Here is a 20,535-nt window from a genome sequence, read left to right on the forward strand (position 1 = left end):
GTTAATAATTAATATACAGGCCTTGCAATCTAGTCACGGCCAATTTTTCATAAAAAGTTATTTACGTTTATGAATAACGTATGTATTTCTCCAGACGGGGTGCAGAATTCTAATGATTTTTAACAAATGATTAGCACCACTTTAATTTCCGAGTACCATTGAATGAACCAAAGTTAACCGTTAACTTTGTCTCCCTTTCTTTCATGTAATGTTTGATTTTCCACGTAAAGTTCAAATGCACTTCTAGTGCTAAAGCGAAAAGCGAGGGGCTTCAGTCTGATCAGAATACGCGAACCTCCGCCTTTCCTAAAGATGCAGGAAACACCGGTGACGCAATTCACAGCGCAGGTCCAGTAGAAAGCGCAGCAAAGGAAACATGAAGGAAATGTCCTGCGGTTTATTTGTAATTTCTGTGGCTAATACTTGTCTTGCGCGATACCGCCTTATTGAACAGGAGGAGCTGCCTACTGAAGAATGATGATTTTTCTGAAGACATTTCCCTGTAACATCTGCTTCGTGGTTTACTTTGTCTTCCCTTTGTCATTGTTGGGAGTGACAGATGGCCTAAGCAGTCTCTCCAGTGTTAGCGCGCAGCTGCAACAAGACTCCAAAGTGACAGAAAATGCTGCGAGCAACAATCGGACTGACCTCCTTGCTCGTCCGGAGCCGCCAGGAGGAGTTTCGGGAGATGTCATAAGCAGCACCGGGAGTTCTCACGACAACAGCCGCGCCACGCGAGGTGGGCTGTCCGTCACCTCTGAGAGCAGCAGGCCTCTGCCGATCCAGAGGGCACTGTATGCATTGGTGGCTGCGAGTGCGGTGGTCATTATCTACTTTATCATTAGAACTGTCAGGTGAGAGGCTATTTAAGACCCATCTGTTCCCCCCCACCCACTTAAAAAAAATGAAATTGAGGCCGAACTCTCTTTCATATTGGAAGGAGCTGTCTGGTTATTCGGGGATAGGGTTACAATTAAAAATTGTCAAGATTATATTAGGTTTTGGGGGTAAATCCATTGGGTATTCCTGGGGGCGGGGCTTTTGTATAGGCGATGTCAGACAGGGAGGCACCTGCTAGTTTACTCAATAGAAACACGTGCAAGGGGAGACTGAACTAATGCAGCGTGACATGCTCCACGCGATTTAATCCAGTTCCGGGTTGTGGGAATAAAGTATTTTATGCTGACAACGGATTAGGCAACTCCCGACTTTACCCTTTAGTCACACGGAACCCCCGATCGGTAACATAAACACCGGGGGGGCTGTGCAGACTTCACGTAGGGGAAGTGCTAGAGTCAATCGTGCGTTAAATTAGTTAAAATTGTGAAATTGAAATGGTGTTTAAGAATCTTCCTTTAGAATAATATTCCATTTTCTTTTATGAAGGCTCAGCATTGCCCAGACTTAATTCTTATTTCATTTAAACGCTTGTTTTTAATATCAATTTGTGCGTGTAATTTTTCAAAAGCTTTATGAAATGTATCGTTTTTATAGTGAATGACATGATGGTTTAGTTTTTGAATGATGAAAAGAAAATCCGACCCATGGAATTTACCATTTTCTTTAAAATATGTTTCATGTAGTTGTTTAAACTTTAAAAGCAAAGCTTGATTAAACAACTCGGTGGAGAGGAGTTTTATAGCATTCTTCAGTATTGAAATATGCTTTTCTAGATGAATAAAGAAGTTGAGCACACAGTACTTTCACAGGTTTAAACAAACTGACAGGGTATGTGCGCTTTAAAACAAAGCCAAAGTTTATGCTGATGCATGTTTATTGTAGAATGAGAAAGAAGTTCAAAAAGACCAGAAGATATGGAGTTCTAGACACAAACCTTGCCATGGAAATGACACCTCTGGAACAAGATGACGAAGAAGAGGATGACACTACAGTATTTGATGCTACACATTCCAGAAGGTACTTTAAAACTTTCTGAGTTTACGATTCTACACAAGTTTGTACTGTATAACACTTATATTTAAATAAAATCTAAAGAAAGGGTCCTGTTTTTGTGTTTTTTAAATATCAAATATATGTGGTGGCCTATTGATAGCACTGCTGCCTCACAACAAGGCACTTGGGGCTCACATCCTGAGTCCTGTTTGCATGTTCTCCCTGTGTCTGTGTAGGTTTCCTCTTACAGTCCAAAAACATGGTTAGGTGGAATGGTGATGCTAAATTGGCCTTAGTGAGTTTCTTTGTTCTTACCCTGCAACTGACTGGCACCCACTTCAGGGGTTGTTCCTGCATTGTACCCCATGCTTGCTGGAATGGGCTCCTGTTTCCCCACAAGATATGTAGATGGTTTAGAGAATGGTTGGATAGATAAAATTGCTGAAGCATTACATTTATCCCAGGTGTCATTGGCTGTCTTTTGTTATGAAAGTTGTCATATGTCCCTTTTTTGATTTTTTTTTTTAAATTTCCAATTCATTACTAATACAAATTCAGTGATTGTTTAAGTTACTTTGCACTGTGTGCTCGTGAAAGGAAAGTTGAATTTGAACTAGAATGTTTTTCTGCAAACATAATTGCAGGGTTTGGTGCTTTTTTATTATTATTTTTTTTAATTTTAAAATATACCTTTAAACAAAGACAACAGTTTATTAGAGACTGTGTACATAACATATCCAGCTGCATTTGGAATATTTTGTTAACATTTTTCCACCCACTTTTGTTTATTTAGAGTTTTAGAGAGAAATACTTCAAACCTTCTAACAAACTGAAATGAATGGTAGGCTCCAAAGTACTTGGTTTGTACCAGGATGTGTGAATCATCTCTTCAGATATGGCAGTTTTAATTGATGTTTTAAATTTATCATCCATTCATCCATCATCAGACCTCACTGTCTCACATAAGCATTTTTCTCCATATATTTATAATTGGGTCATTTTAAACCATTCATTTTGTTTTTATTTTTGTGATCTGTTGTTGTCATTTATTGTAGTCATTTTAAACAAAATATTAGGTCATAGCTGCATTGCTCTATATATTTTTTAACATTTTGTTCATTATCGTATTACTACAAAACAGCCTATTTTTTATTTATTTTTTTTTATAGATGTTGTTTTCTTATGGTATCTCTACTGTATATTACACAGACAGGTATCAATATGGTTATCTTTGGTTTATTGATTCAGTCTTCAGATTTGTTTCCTTTCCTTTTCAAACAATAACTGTGCCCTAATTTATGATACTAATCTTAGAGCTGTTTGTGGTTCAGATCAGAAACAAATACTCAAAACCATCACAAGTTAATTTGATCATAATCATCACAGGCAGTGTGGCATACTTAGATAGATAGATAGATAGATACTTTATTAATCCCAATGGGAAATTCACATTCTCCAGCAGCAGCATACTGATACAATAAATAATATTAAATTAAAGAAAGATAATAATGCAGGTGAAAAACAGACAATAACTTTGTATAATGTTAAATGTTAACGTTTACCCCCCCGGGTGGAATTGAAGAGTCGCATAGTTTGGGGGAGGAACGATCTTCTCAGTCTGTCAGTGGAGCAGGACAGTGACAGCAGTCTGTCACTGAAGCTGCTCTTCTTGTCTGGAGATGATACTATTTAGTGGATGCAGTGGATTCTCCATAATTGATAGGAGCCTGCTGAGCGCCCTTCGCTCTGCCACAGATGTTAAACTGTCCAGCTCCATGCCAACAATAGAGCCTGCCTTCCTCACCAGTTTGTCCAGGTGTGAGGCGTCTTTCCTCTTAATGCTGCCTCCCCAGCACACCACTGCGTAAAAGAAGGCGCTAGCCACAACTGTCTGATAGAACATCTGCAGCATCTTATTGCAGATGTTGAAGGACGCCAGCCTTCTAAGGAAGTATAGTCGGCTCTGTCCTTTCTTGCACAGCGCATCAGTATTGGCAGTCCAGTCTTATTTATCATCCAGCTGCACTCCAAGATATTTATAGGTCTGCACCATCTGTACACAGTCACCTTTGATGATCACGGGGTCTTTGAGGGGTCTAGGCCTCCTAAAATCCACCACCAGCTCCTTGGTTTTGCTGGTGTTCAGTTGTAGGTGGTTTGAGTCGCACCATTTAACAAAGTCATTGATTAGATCCCTATACTCATCCTCCAGCCCATTCCTGATGCAGCCCACGATAGCAGTGTCATCAGCGAACTTTTGCACATGGCAGGACTCCGAGTTTTATTGGAAGTCCGAAGTATATAGGTTGAACAGGACCGGAGAAAGTACAGTCCCTTGTGGCGCTCCTGTGTTGCTGACCACAATGTCAGACGTGCAGTTCCCAAGACAAACATACTGAGGTCTGTCTTTAAGATAGTCCACGATCCATGCCACTAGGTATGAATCTAATCTCATCTCTGTCAGCTTGTCCCTAAGGAGCAGAGGTTGGATTGTGTTGATGGCGCTAGAGAAGTCTAGAAACATAATTCTTACAGCACCACTGCCTCTGTCCAAGTGAGAGAGAGATCGGTGTAGCATATAGATGATGGCATCCTTCGCTCCCACCTTCTCCTGATATGCAAACTGCAGAGGGTCAAGGGCGTGTTGAACCTGTGGCCTAAGGTGGTGAAGCAGCAGCCTCTTATTAAAGTTCTGGACCTAGGACTTCAAATCCTGATGTAAGGGGTTCAAATCCTACACAACAAAATATTATTTGTCTAGTGGAAATTAAGCTTTATAAAAGTTTCGGGAACAGCATACTTATTTTAGTCATATGTGCCTCATAACTTCATAATATCTTAACCATGCCTTTTTTGATTGACTTAATTAAAATAAGAATGTCTCATGGACAAGGAGTAAAAATAGACATGCATAACTCTTGACTTTTACCACTATAGGGAAAAGTTCACTCTTGGATTTAAAATCATGTGCCTGTTCATTGGCAGTTTCCTAAAGAAACACTCAAGGAAAGCTTGTTTTCTCAATATAATAATTATAATAATAATTCTTTGCATTTATATAGCACTTTTCTCACTGCTCAAGGTGCTCAGCAATTGCAGGTTAAGGGCCACCACTCTACATGCCAGTCACAACCTTTGAAGTGATATTTTATAGTGTGATGATTGTAGAATAAGTTGAACTTTGGGTTTTGCTTTAAGAGGATTTTTTCCCAGAAATTCTGCATTATAAGTGAAACCCAGAAATAATTATAAAGTGTTCTAACTTTATATTCTTGCTCCCTGCCTTCATTCTTTGTTCATTGGGTATTTTTGCTGAGATCACACTCATTTAGTACATAACAGAGCCAGAATAAATTGCTTGGAAAATATTTTTTAACTAAATTTTGTCAGGAAATATTTCTGGGGTGAAAAAAGGGCACATTCTCAGTAGTTAAGTCACATTCTTGTTAAATTTTTTAACAAAGAGAATAAAGTTAGTTTTGAGTTGCATAATCAGTTGTTGAAACAAGTGTGTGGACATGCATATACTAAGACACAACCCCATAGGTCTATAGAGAATGGAGTGTAAACATAAACAGGCAGGCGGGAAGTAAAAGGGCTTTCAGATACAAGAATAAATTTCACACAGATGGCACTGCAGCTGGGAATAAACCACAATATATAGAAAAACGTGTCTTTCAAATGATTTTGTTGTGTGCAATAAAAGAGGATCCCAGCATACTACACTTTGATGAAATTCATTTTTGATGAGTCAAAAAGAATTTAAAATTAAGTATTTTGCATGGGAAAAGTTATTTATAAACATGAAAAGGTATTCTAATTATTACTTATTGCTGGTTTAATTACATAGACTATTGGAGTATTTGATTTCATGTCAATATTTTGTATTTTCTCTTGCCTTTTTTTCTGTTCTTCCAGTGTTGCTAGGAGGCAAATGTTGTACAGAACTTCATAAATTACATATTGGAACAGTAGGCCAAAAGAACATACATTATATGGACAAAAGTATTGGGACAAACCTCTTGAATTCAGGTTTCAATCAGACCCATTGCACAGGTTTATAAAATCAAGCACCTAACCATGCAGTCTCCATTTATGAACATTTGTGAAAGAAAATGAGTTGTTCTGAAGCGTTCAGTGGCTTCAGGCATGGTACTGTGATAGGATGCTACCTTTGCAATAAGACAGTTTGTGAAATTTCATCCCTGCTGGATATTCCACAGTCAGCTATAAGTGGTACTATTAGAAAGTGGAAGCATTTAAGGACAACAGCAACTTTGTCACAAAGCTGAAGACCATGTAAAGTCACAGAGCGGGTTCAATGACTGCTAAGGTGATTCCCTAAACTTCCGCTGGCATTAATGTAAGCACAAAAACTGTGCCACAGGAACTTCATGGAATGGGTTTCCATGGCCGAGCAGCTGCATGAAAGCCTCACATCACCAAGTCCATTACCAAGTGTCAGATGGTGTGGTGAAATGCACACTGCCACTGGACTGTGGAGCAGTGGAAACATGTTCTATGGAAAGACGAATCATGCGTCTCTGTTTACCAGTCAGATGGGTGAGTCTGAGTTTGGCAGATGCTGGGACAATGTTACCTGCCTGACTGCATTTTGCCAGCTGTGAAATTTGGTGGAGGAGGGATAATGGTCTGGGGCTGTTTTTCAGGGAAGACCCTTTCCAATTCCATCATGACTGTGCCCCACTGCACAAAGCACGGTCCATAAAGACATGGTTGGATGAGTTTGGTGTGAAAGAACTTGACTGGCCCCCATAGAGCCCTGACCTTAACCCCATCAAACACCTTTGGGATGAACTAGAACAGAGATTGCGAGTTAGGCCTTTCCATCCAACATCACTGCCTCACCTCATAAATGCTCTACAGAATGAATGGGCACAAATTCTCACAGAAACACTCCAAAATCTTGTGGAAAGCCTTCCAAGAAGAGTGGGAGCTGTTATAACTGCAAAGTGGGGGTCAACTTCATATTACAAAGTTTATGTATTTAAATGCAAAGTCATTAAAGTCCCAGATGCCAATACTTTTGTCCATATAGTGTATTTATACTTTATCAAACCTGCTTAATCCACAATAGGGTCTCTGTGGCCTGAACGTATCCCAGCAATATTAGACACATGGCAGAGAGCCACCCTGAATGAGGTACCAGTCTTTCATATGACACACTCAACTGGGCCAGATTAGAGTTAACATATAACCTAACATAGCATAACATAATGTGCAGCTTTGAATGGCATAGTTCAAAAGCCCCAGGTGTAGTTCGGCCACACAATGAGGAAGACAAAGGGAGGAAAGTGTGTCATGCAATAAAGATATGACCCTCTGAGTCAGAACAAGATGGAAAATGTTAATGTGCCTACAACAGGAAACAAAGATGTTTACGCTTTTCATTGAGAATGTGTTTTATGAAATGAATTCACAGTTGTGCAGTCCATTGATTTACAAATTATGTAATGGTACTACTGAAAGCTTTATCAAATTAGCACTCCAATTTGAGTTTTAGCCCATAGATACATATTATCCTATTCTATTTACACTGATACTGGGTAGGGCCACGTTTAGTTCTCAAAACAGGCTTAGTTCTTTAAATTATGGATTCCACAAGATATTGGAAGCATTTAGATTTTGGTCCATGTTGACATAATTCCATCATGCTGATTTGTCGGCTGTACGTTCATGCTTTGGCTCTAGCGTTATACCACATCCCAAATGGATTCAGATCTGGTGGCTGGAAAGGCCACTGAAGAACACTGAGCTCATTGTTATGGTCATTAGCCCAGTTTGAGACATGTTTTGCCTTTTGACATGGTGCCTTTTTCATGCAGGGAGTAGCTACAGTATTAGAAGATGGTAAATTGCAGCCATTAGTGATGAGTGAACACTGCAGTGTTTGATGATCTGGTGAAATCATAAAAGTGTTTGAGAACTATGCTGAACTTTCCAAAAAGCATTAAAGTAAGTGGGGAAGGAGAAAGTAGTTTTGAGTGAATTATAATGGTGCAATGGTCTGTTTAAGGGAAGCATTTGTCAACTATGCTAGACAGATTATAGTGGAAAAAAATGTGTCCTGAGCTGAGAAACAGCAGTGCTAACCACTGTGCTCATGCCACAAGCAATGACACAATTGGATTGATAACCTCAAACAAAATACAACAACTGGCCATATACTAACAATGAGTTTAAAAAATAAAGTGTACATATATGTGTGTCTATCGACCCATCTATATATACTAGGGGGCTCTGCACCCTGCTTGCTTCGCTCGCCAACCCCCATGTGGGCCATACACGCTCATCATTTCCTGGATCTTCTGCTTGCAACGAATTGTGCTATGCTTTTGGATAAACACAAATATCAACTCTGTCTTTGATATCTCCGTCTTTTGAAACTGTTGTCACTGACAATTCATCACATGTTGGTTTATTATATATGCAAGAATGATCTTTTGGATTTATATAGGAATCCAAGAAAACTTCCTTGTCCATGTTTTACAGATAAATTTAGTGTAAAATGCAGTACTTTTGAAAGTATGGATTTGTATCCATTATTGGCTGTAGAATTTCTAATACGTCCGATCTTTTAACTCTTGATTTTGTGTTACATCGCTTTTCCGTGATCATAAATATAAACCTGACCGAATTGTGTCTTCTTTGAAATTAAATTTGTAGCAGCTTTAATTAGCATAGCATACGGTCCTGAATCATGTAAATTTACATTTTGAGCATTGAATGACGCAAATGTGAACAGATTAATGTAGATTCAGATATTTTGCCTGTAGTGTTTGTGGATTTCACTTTCACCAAATAACAACTCTTTTATTTCTCGCGGATACGCCTCTTCATTGGGAAGAAACACTACTTTTTCCTGATGGCAACACAAATTAGACGATCTACAAGTCTCCGACTTAAACTTTAAAGCCAAACAATATCTACATACTTCTGTCATATCACCTATGTCCATATATTCAATCTCTTTTCGCTGATCTGTTATTTCACAGATTAATAATTTCTGTTTGTTAGCACTAATGCGATTTTTACTATCATTTTTTTTAAATTGACTGTGCCATCTACTGTACGATTAAATGTGTGCATCACACATGAATTGAATATAGCAACACAGCATTTTAAAGAAAGTGTCAAACAAGCATGGAAAATAAACCTTTGTATAGGCAAATGTAGTAAAAAGGGTCTGACTTTGCCTATACAAAGATTTATTTTCCATGCTTGTTTGACGTAGAAGAAGCTATCCTTGTTGATCCAGAGACTATTAGTGATGTGGCTAGAACTGTAACAGCAATGCCACTCATCAATGTTGAAAGACTATTTTCAGCTCTAAAAATGATCAAGTCAGATTTAAGAGCTTCTATAAAAGAGGATCTGGTAGAAGCAATTCTGTTTCTTGGGAATCCTCTGCATGCTTTTACCATTCACCAACAAACTATGTACACCATGCTATGTTAAGTTCATGTTGTATATAGATAGATAGATAGATAGATACTTTATTATATCAGGGATAGGCAACGTCGGTCCTGGAGTGCCACAGTATGTGCAGGTTTTTGTTCCAACCCAGTTTCTTAACGAGAACTCAATTATTGCTGATGAAGCACATATTGCTTAAGTGACATTTTAATGCTTCATTTTAGTGGTCTCGCTTGTTAAGGTTCTCCAACCTTAATTGCTTATTTCAATCTTAAACTGCTGCATTCAGTGTTTTAATTGCTCCTTATTAGCAATAAGATGTAAAAGACAAAGCAGCCAACAGTTCTCCAGCTAGCTTTTTTCCAATTACATCTGTGTGTGTTCATCATGCACGGTTTGATTTAATAAAACACTTAATAGAAAAATGTGACAGACTGAAAATGATCTGTTTTAGGCTTCAAATCATTTGGATGATATCCTTGGAAAGGAAAAAAATCTACGATATAAAAGCCTTACATTGCACAGACTAACAAGCCATAAAATTAAATAAGGTCTGAGATTGGCAATGATTGCTTTCTAATTAAGCAATTGGGTTGAATGAAAACCTGTAGCCACTGCGGCTCACCAGGACTGACATTGCCTACCTCTGTTTTACATCTTATTGCTAATAAGGAGCAATTAAAACACTGAATGCAGCAGTTCAAGATTGAAATAAGCAATTAAGGTTGGAGAACCTTAACAAGCGAGACCACTAAAATGAAGCATTAAAATGTCACTTAAGCAATATGTGCTTCATCAGCAATAATTGAGTTCTCGTTAAGGAACTGGGTTGGAACAAAAACCTGCACATACTGTGGCACTCCAGGACCGACGTTGCCTACCCCTGGTATATATCATTCGCACACAGGAAAAGGTTTGGCTAATACCACTGACCAAACTCTGGATGAATAGAACAATCCAGAGGATGCAATGATAATAGTGACGGAAAACTGAGCAAACATAGTGAAAGTTGTAGATACTGTATATGTCGTAAAGTATGGAGGCAATAAGAATATTATAATAGATAATTTAGATCAATAAGATATACAGTATTTGTTACATTGATATCTTTTTTTCCTTTCATTTATGTCATGAAAAATGTGTGCTTTTTTAATGTAAAACAAAATAACATATTATTTAGTTTTATTTAAATTTCACATAGGTGTTTGGTTAGATAGAATGGTAATTTTGCTTAAGCTATATGGATAATGGAAGGTTTATTTTTATTCACTATAAATTGGCATGTGACAGTCCAGATCAGCTCCACACTAACTGATTGCTTTAGAGAGCCTTTGAACCAGGAACCGTCAATAGTCGAAAACCGAGTTGAGCTGGTCAAATGAGGACACATACAGTAAGCAAGGGGTTGGTGCAGATTTGGAAAGTGCTTTTATTAAAAAAACAAACAGTGTTCCAAGAATTGCAGTGTAAAAGATCTTCAGTAAATAATCCATAAAAGCAAAGTGAAACGTGTAGGTTAAAATGTTCACAAACTTTCAAGCACAACTGTATCTGTTTGTCACTTTCTTGATCTACTTTTTTCATTTTCTCAATTGTGCTTAACATATTAGAAGCATTATCTGTCACAATACATAGAATCTGTTCCTTTTTAATTTTGAAATCTTCTAGAACAGGTGGTGTGCAAAGTTATGCTAAAGTTCAGCCCTGGGTGGGAGCATATGTGGAGAGTGCAGACCGAACCCCTGAACACACATCAGGCCATAGCACACACCTACACCTAAATCATTACACTTGTTTACACTCAAATGAACTTGTTAGAGACATTATATCTGAAATTAAATGAAAACACTTTTTGTAATTTACCATAATCCAGATTACAATACAGTGTGTTAATATCTGGTTGTATAACAGCTCAGCTGAACTTCACACTAGTAGTAACACAACTATGCACTGGGCTTTGTTCTTACATCAGAGAAGTACTTAATTATGACTATTGTTTGTGAAATGGGACATTTGAACTTGCTGTATTTTTTTTTTCATTACAATTTGCATTTACTAGGAGTCGGTACATTTTTGCCAACTCCAGGTACCCAAAATTGTCTCCGACTCCACAGCCCTGCTTTACATGTGTTCACTGGCTACTCCTCATCTTAAAAGAACAGTAAATATAGCAGTTATTGTGTTGCTATGGTGTGATTGTATTCTGCTGCCTCAGTCAATACATAAAATGAGACTAAACAGATTGTAGCAGTTTCGGCAAACACCATAGTTCCTCAGAATTACAAGTTCTTAGCTAATAAAATAATTAGCTTGAACCAAGAAAACCAACCTTGGTCTTCTGAAGATGATCCACTTGACAGGGTGTTTTCACTGGCACGCCAGAGTGGCTGCATAACCTAAACATACCACTTTGGCCTTTGGATATTGTGTGTGTCCCTGTCTCGCACACTTTTATTGATCTGATATTTTGAACTTGTGGACAGTTGTCATCTGAATTGTACAAAAGGGTTTCTCTGGAGCACTGTGTTTTCTTGAAAATTAACATAAAGATGTGTAACTGAATCACATTAACAGTCGGACTCTGTTATGCATCAGTGTTATGGTGCAACTTTAGTAAATCTTGCAAAGGAGAAATAAATATTTGTTGTGTTCTTTATAACATTAAAATTTATATATAATGTTTTTGTGAAATGAAAACAAAACTAAAAATATGGAATGAAGGCCAACTAAAATTATATTAAAATGGAGCAGGAGTAATATAAAAACAAAAAACTAGTAGAAAAAGTAGAAAAACTTTAATACCCTAGGACCCATCAGCTGCAAGGGTTGCTTGACCCTGTTACAAGAGAAGGATCCCTGACAGCAAGGAAGAAACAATGGGCAGAGCAATCACTCCTGGATGCTAGAGAGCACATGAGCCAAGAAGGAATAGTGCAGGCACCTTAGGATTTGCCTTGCAGACCTGTCCATCAAGGACAACAGAAAGCCAGGGTTTTAGGGAGACCAGGAACTGGTAGTGGGAGTTCTGCCCTGTTTTTCCTGAAGTAATTTGACTATTACACCTATCCCTCGATGGTCTTTCAGGGCATTTCTGGAAGTTACTCTTGGATGAGTGAGAAAACTGCTTTTGTGCCTCCAGTAACTGCAGAGTGAATGAGGAGGAGAGGGGGGCAAATGTGCAATGCACACGGAGCAGGGAGGAGAGGATCAGTAAAGAAAAAAAGTGAAGGAACATTTTTATATTGTGCTAGGCAGCTGTGCAAGCCTCCCCACTATATAGGAGTTCATTGGCTGTTTAGGCAGATTTTCTATTTTATACTTTGTACTACTCCCTGTGTTTATTCCTTCTTTTATGTAATAAAGGCACATCTTTGTCTCCTGCATATTTAGGATGTTGAGGGCTGCCTTAAGAGACTGCTTCTATCACAAGGTTAATAATGTTTTTCTGTATATGTGTTGGTTTCATTTTCATTGTGAAATACCTTTATATACATTTTGGTGACTTGAAAAATACTGATGAGGTGCCATAAGTAATTTAAGTAATCATAGATTTAAATATTAGGTCCTTCTTGACCACATATTTATCTAAGGTCAAGATAAAAACATATTAAAAAAATATATAGTGATGTTCATGGTCTGTTTACAATCTAAACATATTTTTTTTAATTTATTTTAGCTTTCCCATCTTTAAGGTTAAAGCTTTTGAAATGCTCATTTTGTAATCGTTCAGTCTGTAAATGTTACATATTAACGTGGGATGTTTATCACACAAAGAAAAAAACAAGAAATGTGTGCCCCGCTTCTGAATTTCCTCTAACTTTTTGCAGTGCACCAAGTCATGAAAAGATTTATAAAACTATGCAAAACTCCTGTGTACGTGAAGTATTACATCTCTTGAACAAAGTGCCAACAGATGAACTTAATTTGAGGCACAATACTGGTTATAATAATTTCAACTTGGCAGTTTTAGACATTATTACATATATATACAATAATGCATAATAATATATTTTTAACAAATTGTACATGTACCTTCAAAAACTGAAAAATAGAAAACAAATTTATTACACATATTCTAAATCCATCCATCCATTTACCAACCCGTTGAATCCGAACACAGGGTCACGGGGGTCTGCTGGAGCCAATCCCAGCCAACACAGGGCACAAGGCAGGAACCAATCCTGGGCAGAGTGCCAACCCACCGCAGTATTCTAAATCCTAGATTATTAATTAATCCACATTATTCAACGTGGCATAAAAAGCTTTTTATGTTTACTTAATTTCTATCAATGCTGTTGCACAACTTGTGTGAGAGTGCTAATAATTTATGTAAATTGCACAAACTTATTCTAGTGGCAATCAATCAAGATTTTATAAGGTTAGTCAGAAGCAGAAAAAACATACCCAGATGTATATATGATAACAAAAGTAAAATTTGTATGTTTGTCAAAATAGTTATTAAGTATTTATTGTTGAGGTCCTGCTTCAGCTATTCTTTCCTCTTCTATATTTTTAAATTATTATAGACAAGGTGTTTTTAAAATATGTAAAAGGCAATTCACTTTAAAACACAATTTTATATGTCAAATTATTATATATCATGATTGTGAAAAAATATCAAACTAATCCTTTAATGTCTAGGTTTCAAGTTAATATAACAATTGATCCAAAGATCTTTGTTAATTTATGTACAGTTGTAGTCAAAACCTTTGAGAATGACAAGTATTGGTTTTCACAAAGTTTGCTGCTTCAGTGTTTTTAGATCTTTTTGTCAGATGTTTCTATGGTATACTGAAGTATACTTACAAGCATTTCATAAGTTTCAAAGGCTTTTATTGACAATTACATTATGTTTATGGAAAGAGTCAATATTTGCAGTGCTGGCCCTTCTTTTTCAAGACCTGTGCAATTCACCCTGGCATGCAGTCAGTCAACTTCTGGGCCAAATTCTGATTGATGGCAGCCCATTCTTGCATAATCAATGCTTGGAGTTTGTCGGAATTTGTGGGTTTTTGTTTGTCCACCCACCTCTTGAGGATTGACCACAAGTTCTCAATGGGATTAAGGTCTGGGGAGTTGCCTGGGCATGGACCCAACATTTCGATAGTTTGTTCCCCTGGTATACCATAGTATAGGGTGGTCCAGATCTAATTATGCAATTTTGATTATGCTATAACTTAAGTTTAATTACATAGAAATTCACAGCACCTGCCCCGCACATAGAGATTTCACTTAAAATGATCTAGATATTTTTAATGTATCGAAATGTATCATACTTCTCATTGACTTAATATTGCTATTTTATTGGCAGCAGGGGTAGCACACTCCAGTTGCATCCTAGTGAGATTTTCTCCACAAAACAAGAGTTCAATGAAAACCACAAACTAACCCATGTCAATTTTCTCGTTTGTAAAATTACTAAGTCAGGGATATTTGTTATTACTTCTGGAGGGTCAAGTGGCTGCAGATTTTAAAAGCATTTAATCTTTTAATAGCAGCTTTGAATTGTATACTTTACTTAATTAGGCTGCTTCTTGTCCTGAATTTTTACTCCTTCTGTATTCCAAATTAATCAAATTTAGCAGAATGCCCTTTACTTTTTTTTCTTTTCTTTTAAAGTAGAATTGTCATTGAACCTGACTGTTTAATAGTAATCTGCCAGATTTGCCAAAATTAGTTTTGAAAAGCAGTTTATTTATATTTAATAAGCATGGCTCTTGATAGTAATGAATGTAGATTCTTTGCAGGACATTTGCACTTGAATTAATTCTTGGGAAGCTGATCCATTTTTTTAACCTTGTAAAATTGAAATGAGAGTCCTCAAAAGCCTTGTCCAACAGCTCATTTCGTCCAGTTTTTCTCTGGAAAACCAAGCCACATGTTTTAAATCTACCTATCAGGGGTGTGCAAAGCCATTCCTGGAGGGCCGCAGTGGCCGCGGGTTTTTATTCCAACCCAGTTGTTTAATTAGAAAACAATCCTTGCCAATAATTACATTTCATGGCTTGTTAGTGCTTTAACTCTGCTATGTCAAGTCATTCTCAAATCCTAGATTTTTTTTTCCATTCTAAAGATATCCAAATATTTTGAAGTGTAAAACGGATGGGTAATTCTCAATCCTTGACTTTTTTGTCTTCTCTTTCCTTCCAAGTATTTAATTAAACCAAATAGTGCATGATAAATACACACAGGCGTAAAGGGTAACAAGCAAAATGGATAACTGCTGGTTTCTTTTGTCATTTGCATCTTATTGCTAATAAGGAGCAATTAAAAACCAAGAATGCAGCTGTTTAAGACTTAAATAAGCAACAAGGGTTCAAAATCTTAACGAGGGAGATAACTAAAATGAAGCAGAAGTGTTTCTAGAGCAATTAGTGCTTCTTATTAAGCAATTGGGTTGGAACAAAAGCCTGCAGCCACTGCGGCCCTCCAGGAATGACTTTGCACATCCCTGGACCTAGTTAATGCTGAAAATATTATAGTTTTTCCCCAATTGCTTAAACACATTTCACTGAAAGTGCCCTCATTCTCTCAGAAGTTTAAACACAATATCACAACATCTCACATCATCTGTGGAAATCCCAGACTTCCAGCCTAAAAGCAAACCGTCAACTCCACCTTTTACTACTTCTTTAAAAGAACATGAGAAAAATGTTTTATTTATGTGTCTCTTTCTTGTTTTTCTTGCTCATGGCATCAGTTTTCTTTGGTGGCATGGAAGTGGTGGTTTTTATAGGCCAATTTTTCAGAGTGAGGTTTGATTTGACAAACTGCCCCCTTCTTAATCCACTAATTGCTATGCACTGTAAGGCCTGGGATATACTTAATACTACGCGATGTGTGTACTTGCAGACGCTGCTGCTATGCAAGCAGTGTAATGTCTATACTTACGTACATACTTTATGAAAATATGTAGGATTCTACCAGGTAGCAGGGCGAGACATCATCACAATGAGAAAACAATGTCTGGTTTCGCAGTGTTGTGAGCTGGGGGAAAAGAGATGTTAAAGATAAAACTTCTTAGCATACTGATGATGTTCTAAAAGTACATTAAAAAAAGATGCCAACAGTGACACAGAAGAATGGTATGTGAGACCTTTAAATTGATGGGGAATATGCAACACTTGTATTGCCTATACAAGAAAAGGATTAAGAAAAGCACCATGAATATTTTCACGTCAGAATTTAAGTCTAATGATCTTCCTCACCGCATCGAACCATTCCTCAAACATTGAAGCAAGCACATTCATCCTGTTGGAGCTGCAATGTGTTTTGCCGTCACATTGTGTTATCTTGCAATGGCTGAATTCCCACTTCTTTTCTTGGACATTTTCCGCTTTGCACGGATGTATCCATCTTAAGTTTGCTTCCATTTCGTCTTGCATGTTTCCACATAAATTTTCAAAGAGCTGGCGATTTGATGCCAGCTATTGTGACAGGCATGTCTGTTACTATAGTGATGTTGATAGTAAACAATGTTGCTGATGCCATGTAGCAACTTGAACAATGTGCCTGTGCCCCTCCCACAAATTTTTGCTGGTACTGCAACTCGCACATGCATCGCATTAATTTCTGACAACGTGCTCAGAGGACACATCAAAAGAGCGCTGGGAACATGTGGCAGCCATGATGCATGCGCGTTAGCGTTCTGACCTCGAAGTATAAACCTGGGGTATCATTGCAAAAGTGGCATCTAAATGACATCCAGAATAAACATTTTTGTAACATTCATTTGCCATTAATTTTAAAAAGGTACAAGAAACTGATAGTGCATTCAGAATTATTATATGCAGATACCTGTGACTGGACAACATTCAAGTATATGAATTTAAATTTTGTAATTTTTTTTTTTCCTACCCCAGGTGAGGAATTCTGAATACAGCCGACTCTGGAAACAGAATACTGAGTTTTCTGTGTTTGCTGACCTACTTGGAATCTGAAGAAATAATTGAACTATTATTTTTGTATCTTTAATGTAAATCATTTTGTATTGTTGTTTTAAATTTTCAAATTGTCATAACCATATCTGTGATTAGTTATTAAAATACCAGTGTAAATGTGTTCATACTGTTCTAGCATTAGTGTTTTTTTTATATATATATAACTTATATAAGATACACATGTTTACATTTTGATTTTGACTGAAATTAAAACAGTTTTTCTTCACATCGAATGTGTGCTGTTTTGGAATAAAAATTATTTATGCATAGTCATGTTCTTGAAGTAGCATCAGTTTAAATAATATATTAATTTATGTAATATAAACTGTCATAATATTTGTATTTATTGTGCATACTTTATGTATTTTAAGAAGTTTCCCTGATAAAGGTGGGCACTTTCAGAATAATTATTTATTGAATTTTGGCAGCTTCCAGTCCGTTATTAGATATATGGATTCTGTTAAATATGTGTCAGGGTACATCTTTCTAAGAGATTAACCTGTTATGAATTTGAGCCAACACATAACATGATCTCACTGTACACTATAACTTATAAATTATTAGAATGCGTGTACTGGGTGGACACGTCAGCAAATTTCCTACAGAATGGACTAGGGTGCCATAGGCTACATAATTTTTGTAAGTCTTTGTATTCTCCTGTGTTCAGGTTAGGTAACATGGCCGAGTGAAACTCCTACTGAAGAATTTGAAATTCTTAATATTTCGGTCCATGTCTTTTATTCATCTTGAAAATAAAGACTACTTTAAATATAACCACAAAAAGAAGGCAAAGCAGAAATAAAAAGTAAATGTAAAATGGAGAAGTGCATTTCGGAAAAAAACAAATGAACTGCCTACATTTGTAGTAATTCCCAATATTAACCCAACAATGTAATGGATTTTAAATTTTACATACATCACTAAAGGCTGTGTTAAAAGGCTATACGTCTTTTTTTTATATATATTTACATGACATTATATTTTACTGGAAAGGATCTAATCATGGTTCAGAGCGTTGTGCGCAATTTGTTGTTCTTCATGTAAATGTTACAAAATAACCTTTATTGTTTGATATGTGTGGGGCTTTTATTTTGGACAGAATGATACAGAATTTTTGCAGGCTTATACAAACGCACATGTACAATATATTATTCAATATTAGTCCTGCATGTGAGAGAGATGCCCTGCAGTTTTTATACAATAATCAATTTTTTTTTATGTATTTTTTTTGTTTGTCTAATGGGGTAATTGGTTTAATAGATGAGTGATAACACAGTATTGTGAACACTGTAATGTCCTAAGACTAATAAAAATGCAACTTTCATGTCATGAATTAAGTGTACCTTTTTCCAAAAAACTGCATTTGTATCATACTGATGATTTTCAAAATTATGTAAAAAAAGATTAGGTTCTTGGGAGGAAAACTGTAGAAATAATTTCTGTATATATGTACATTGTAAGAGAAATAATACTTAACCATGAGGAAAATGTAATAAATATAAATGATCTAATCAGACAATAATGCATTTTGTTAAATGTGCTAAATTCTTTATTTGGTTTTAAAAGACAGATCGGAAAATATGTTTGTTTCTTTTATGACATATAACCTCCTTCTGTATCACGAATATACATAAATAAAAATATTTTATGGATAGTATTATTTCCTTTACTGCTTAATTGGTATTTATGTGTCAGAATAAAATGAGAGAGAGAAAGCAGGGGGAAAAGAATCCATAAAGTTTTAGTGATTTTCATTCTCAATATTCATTTATGAATTAATCCAAGCAAAGTTCCCTCTGTGCTTTTTAAAGCCTTCCTTTACAGCAGATGACAGAATTCTTCAGACCATCTGTACATTATAACTTACTTTTCTTTTACTGCAATAGTTAAATATCATAATGGCAGCAAGCCTTTCAGTATCTTGAAAATTATTTCTCCATTTGCCACTGTGTCAATAACAATGTCCATGCAAGCCTGGTTCATGTGTGGTAACTTTTGATTTTCTAGACAAAACCATCATGTTTATGGATTTTACACAGTTCACAGTAATATGCTTTTGTTTACAAAAGAGTCAGCTTTGCTGCTGTGTTATATCCATGAACAGACCCACTAATTCCAATATAGGGTCACAGATTTTATCCCATCGTTAGTCCAACAAACTAAAGATCTGTCTACAGTTAACTTTCAGTAACTATATAGAAATCGAGACAATAAGAATCACCTGTAACATACTTTTCATTACATTATCGAAAAATAAATATGTAAAACTAAGTAAATTTTTCACAAAATGTCAAAAACAAATGGCTAAAGTAGCTATGAGGATGTTTGATTAGCAGTGATGTAGGTGTAAATATGTCAGGCAATCCAGAATAAGTCCTGGCAAAAAATCAGAAGAGCTATGAAATTTAAAAGACCTCCTCAGTGGATGAGTAAGGAATTAAGAAAAAATTACATAAAAAAAAAAAAAAAAGCTGTGTAAAGCCTATAATACAGATCACTCCACATTAACTATGGAGGTAATGTGAACTCGGGAATAACCCAAAGAATGGAAATTGTTCAAGGTAAAAGGCAGAAATGATGTTCATGAAAATATAAAATAACTAAGTGGTTAATGAAGAGTGGTGTATTTACAGCAAGAAAAGAGTTAAGTGTGAGTTAAAAGGTATAAAGTACAGCAAGGGGTGATACACAAAAAAAAGGAAATCTAGAATGATTTCAGTTAAATTTTTTAATAGATTTTCATTAGTGAAGTTGGCCAAATCTCAACACTCACAATGATTACTAAATTTGGGAATTGGGAAGAGAAACGTCTACTAACATTAAAAAGTGATTGCACTCCAATACTTTTTGTATTTTATTGTGTTTAACTTATTAAAATTTTAGATGCTTATAGATACTAGCCACTCTAGTGTCTGCTTGCTTTGTATTTCCTTAGGTATTTTTGAAGGTTTACCGTTTCTTCTCCCCCCCTGTAGACGATTGTCGCGAATTTGCATCAAACCGCTTCCAGTATGAATGCAGCCGAGGTGGCACATGTGTCCCACTAATGCCGGTTGGTGCGTATTCGATATGTTCCAAGGATTGTATTGAAAGCGCTGCTCATCCCATCTAGCGGTCATAGTGGAAACTACAACCGCCTGATAGAAGCGAAGTGTTGGCGTTGCTGTGCACGTGGATTTTGGCTGCTTATTTAGAGAAATTCTCCACAGAAGTTATACTCCATTTTCGCTTTGTCGTTTCTTCACTACATTCAGCAATAATGGCT

General features: G+C 36.5%; 1 protein-coding gene across 2 annotated transcripts; it reads left to right on the forward strand.

Annotated features, from left to right (window-relative positions):
* Positions 1 to 204: 204 nt before the first annotated feature.
* On the forward strand, positions 205 to 18,792 carry LOC114654643 (membrane protein FAM174-like). Of its 2 annotated transcripts, none has more exons than XM_028805288.2 (3): positions 205 to 854; positions 1,783 to 1,917; positions 12,415 to 12,571. In XM_028805288.2, exons 1-3 carry the CDS (start codon positions 475 to 477, stop codon positions 12,440 to 12,442), a joined length of 543 nt encoding a protein of 180 aa, XP_028661121.1. In that variant the 5' UTR covers positions 205 to 474; the 3' UTR covers positions 12,443 to 12,571. The 2 variants fall into 2 exon arrangements, with proteins under 2 accessions (XP_028661121.1, XP_028661122.1); XM_028805289.2 differs by lacking the exon at positions 12,415 to 12,571 and adding an exon at positions 17,193 to 18,792 and having other exon boundaries at positions 207 to 854.
* The last annotated feature ends 1,743 nt before the right edge of the window (positions 18,793 to 20,535 follow it).

The sequence above is a fragment of the Erpetoichthys calabaricus genome, chromosome 7 (assembly GCF_900747795.2).
Source record: "Erpetoichthys calabaricus chromosome 7, fErpCal1.3, whole genome shotgun sequence".
In the NCBI taxonomy this organism is placed as follows: Eukaryota; Metazoa; Chordata; class Cladistia; order Polypteriformes; family Polypteridae; genus Erpetoichthys; species Erpetoichthys calabaricus.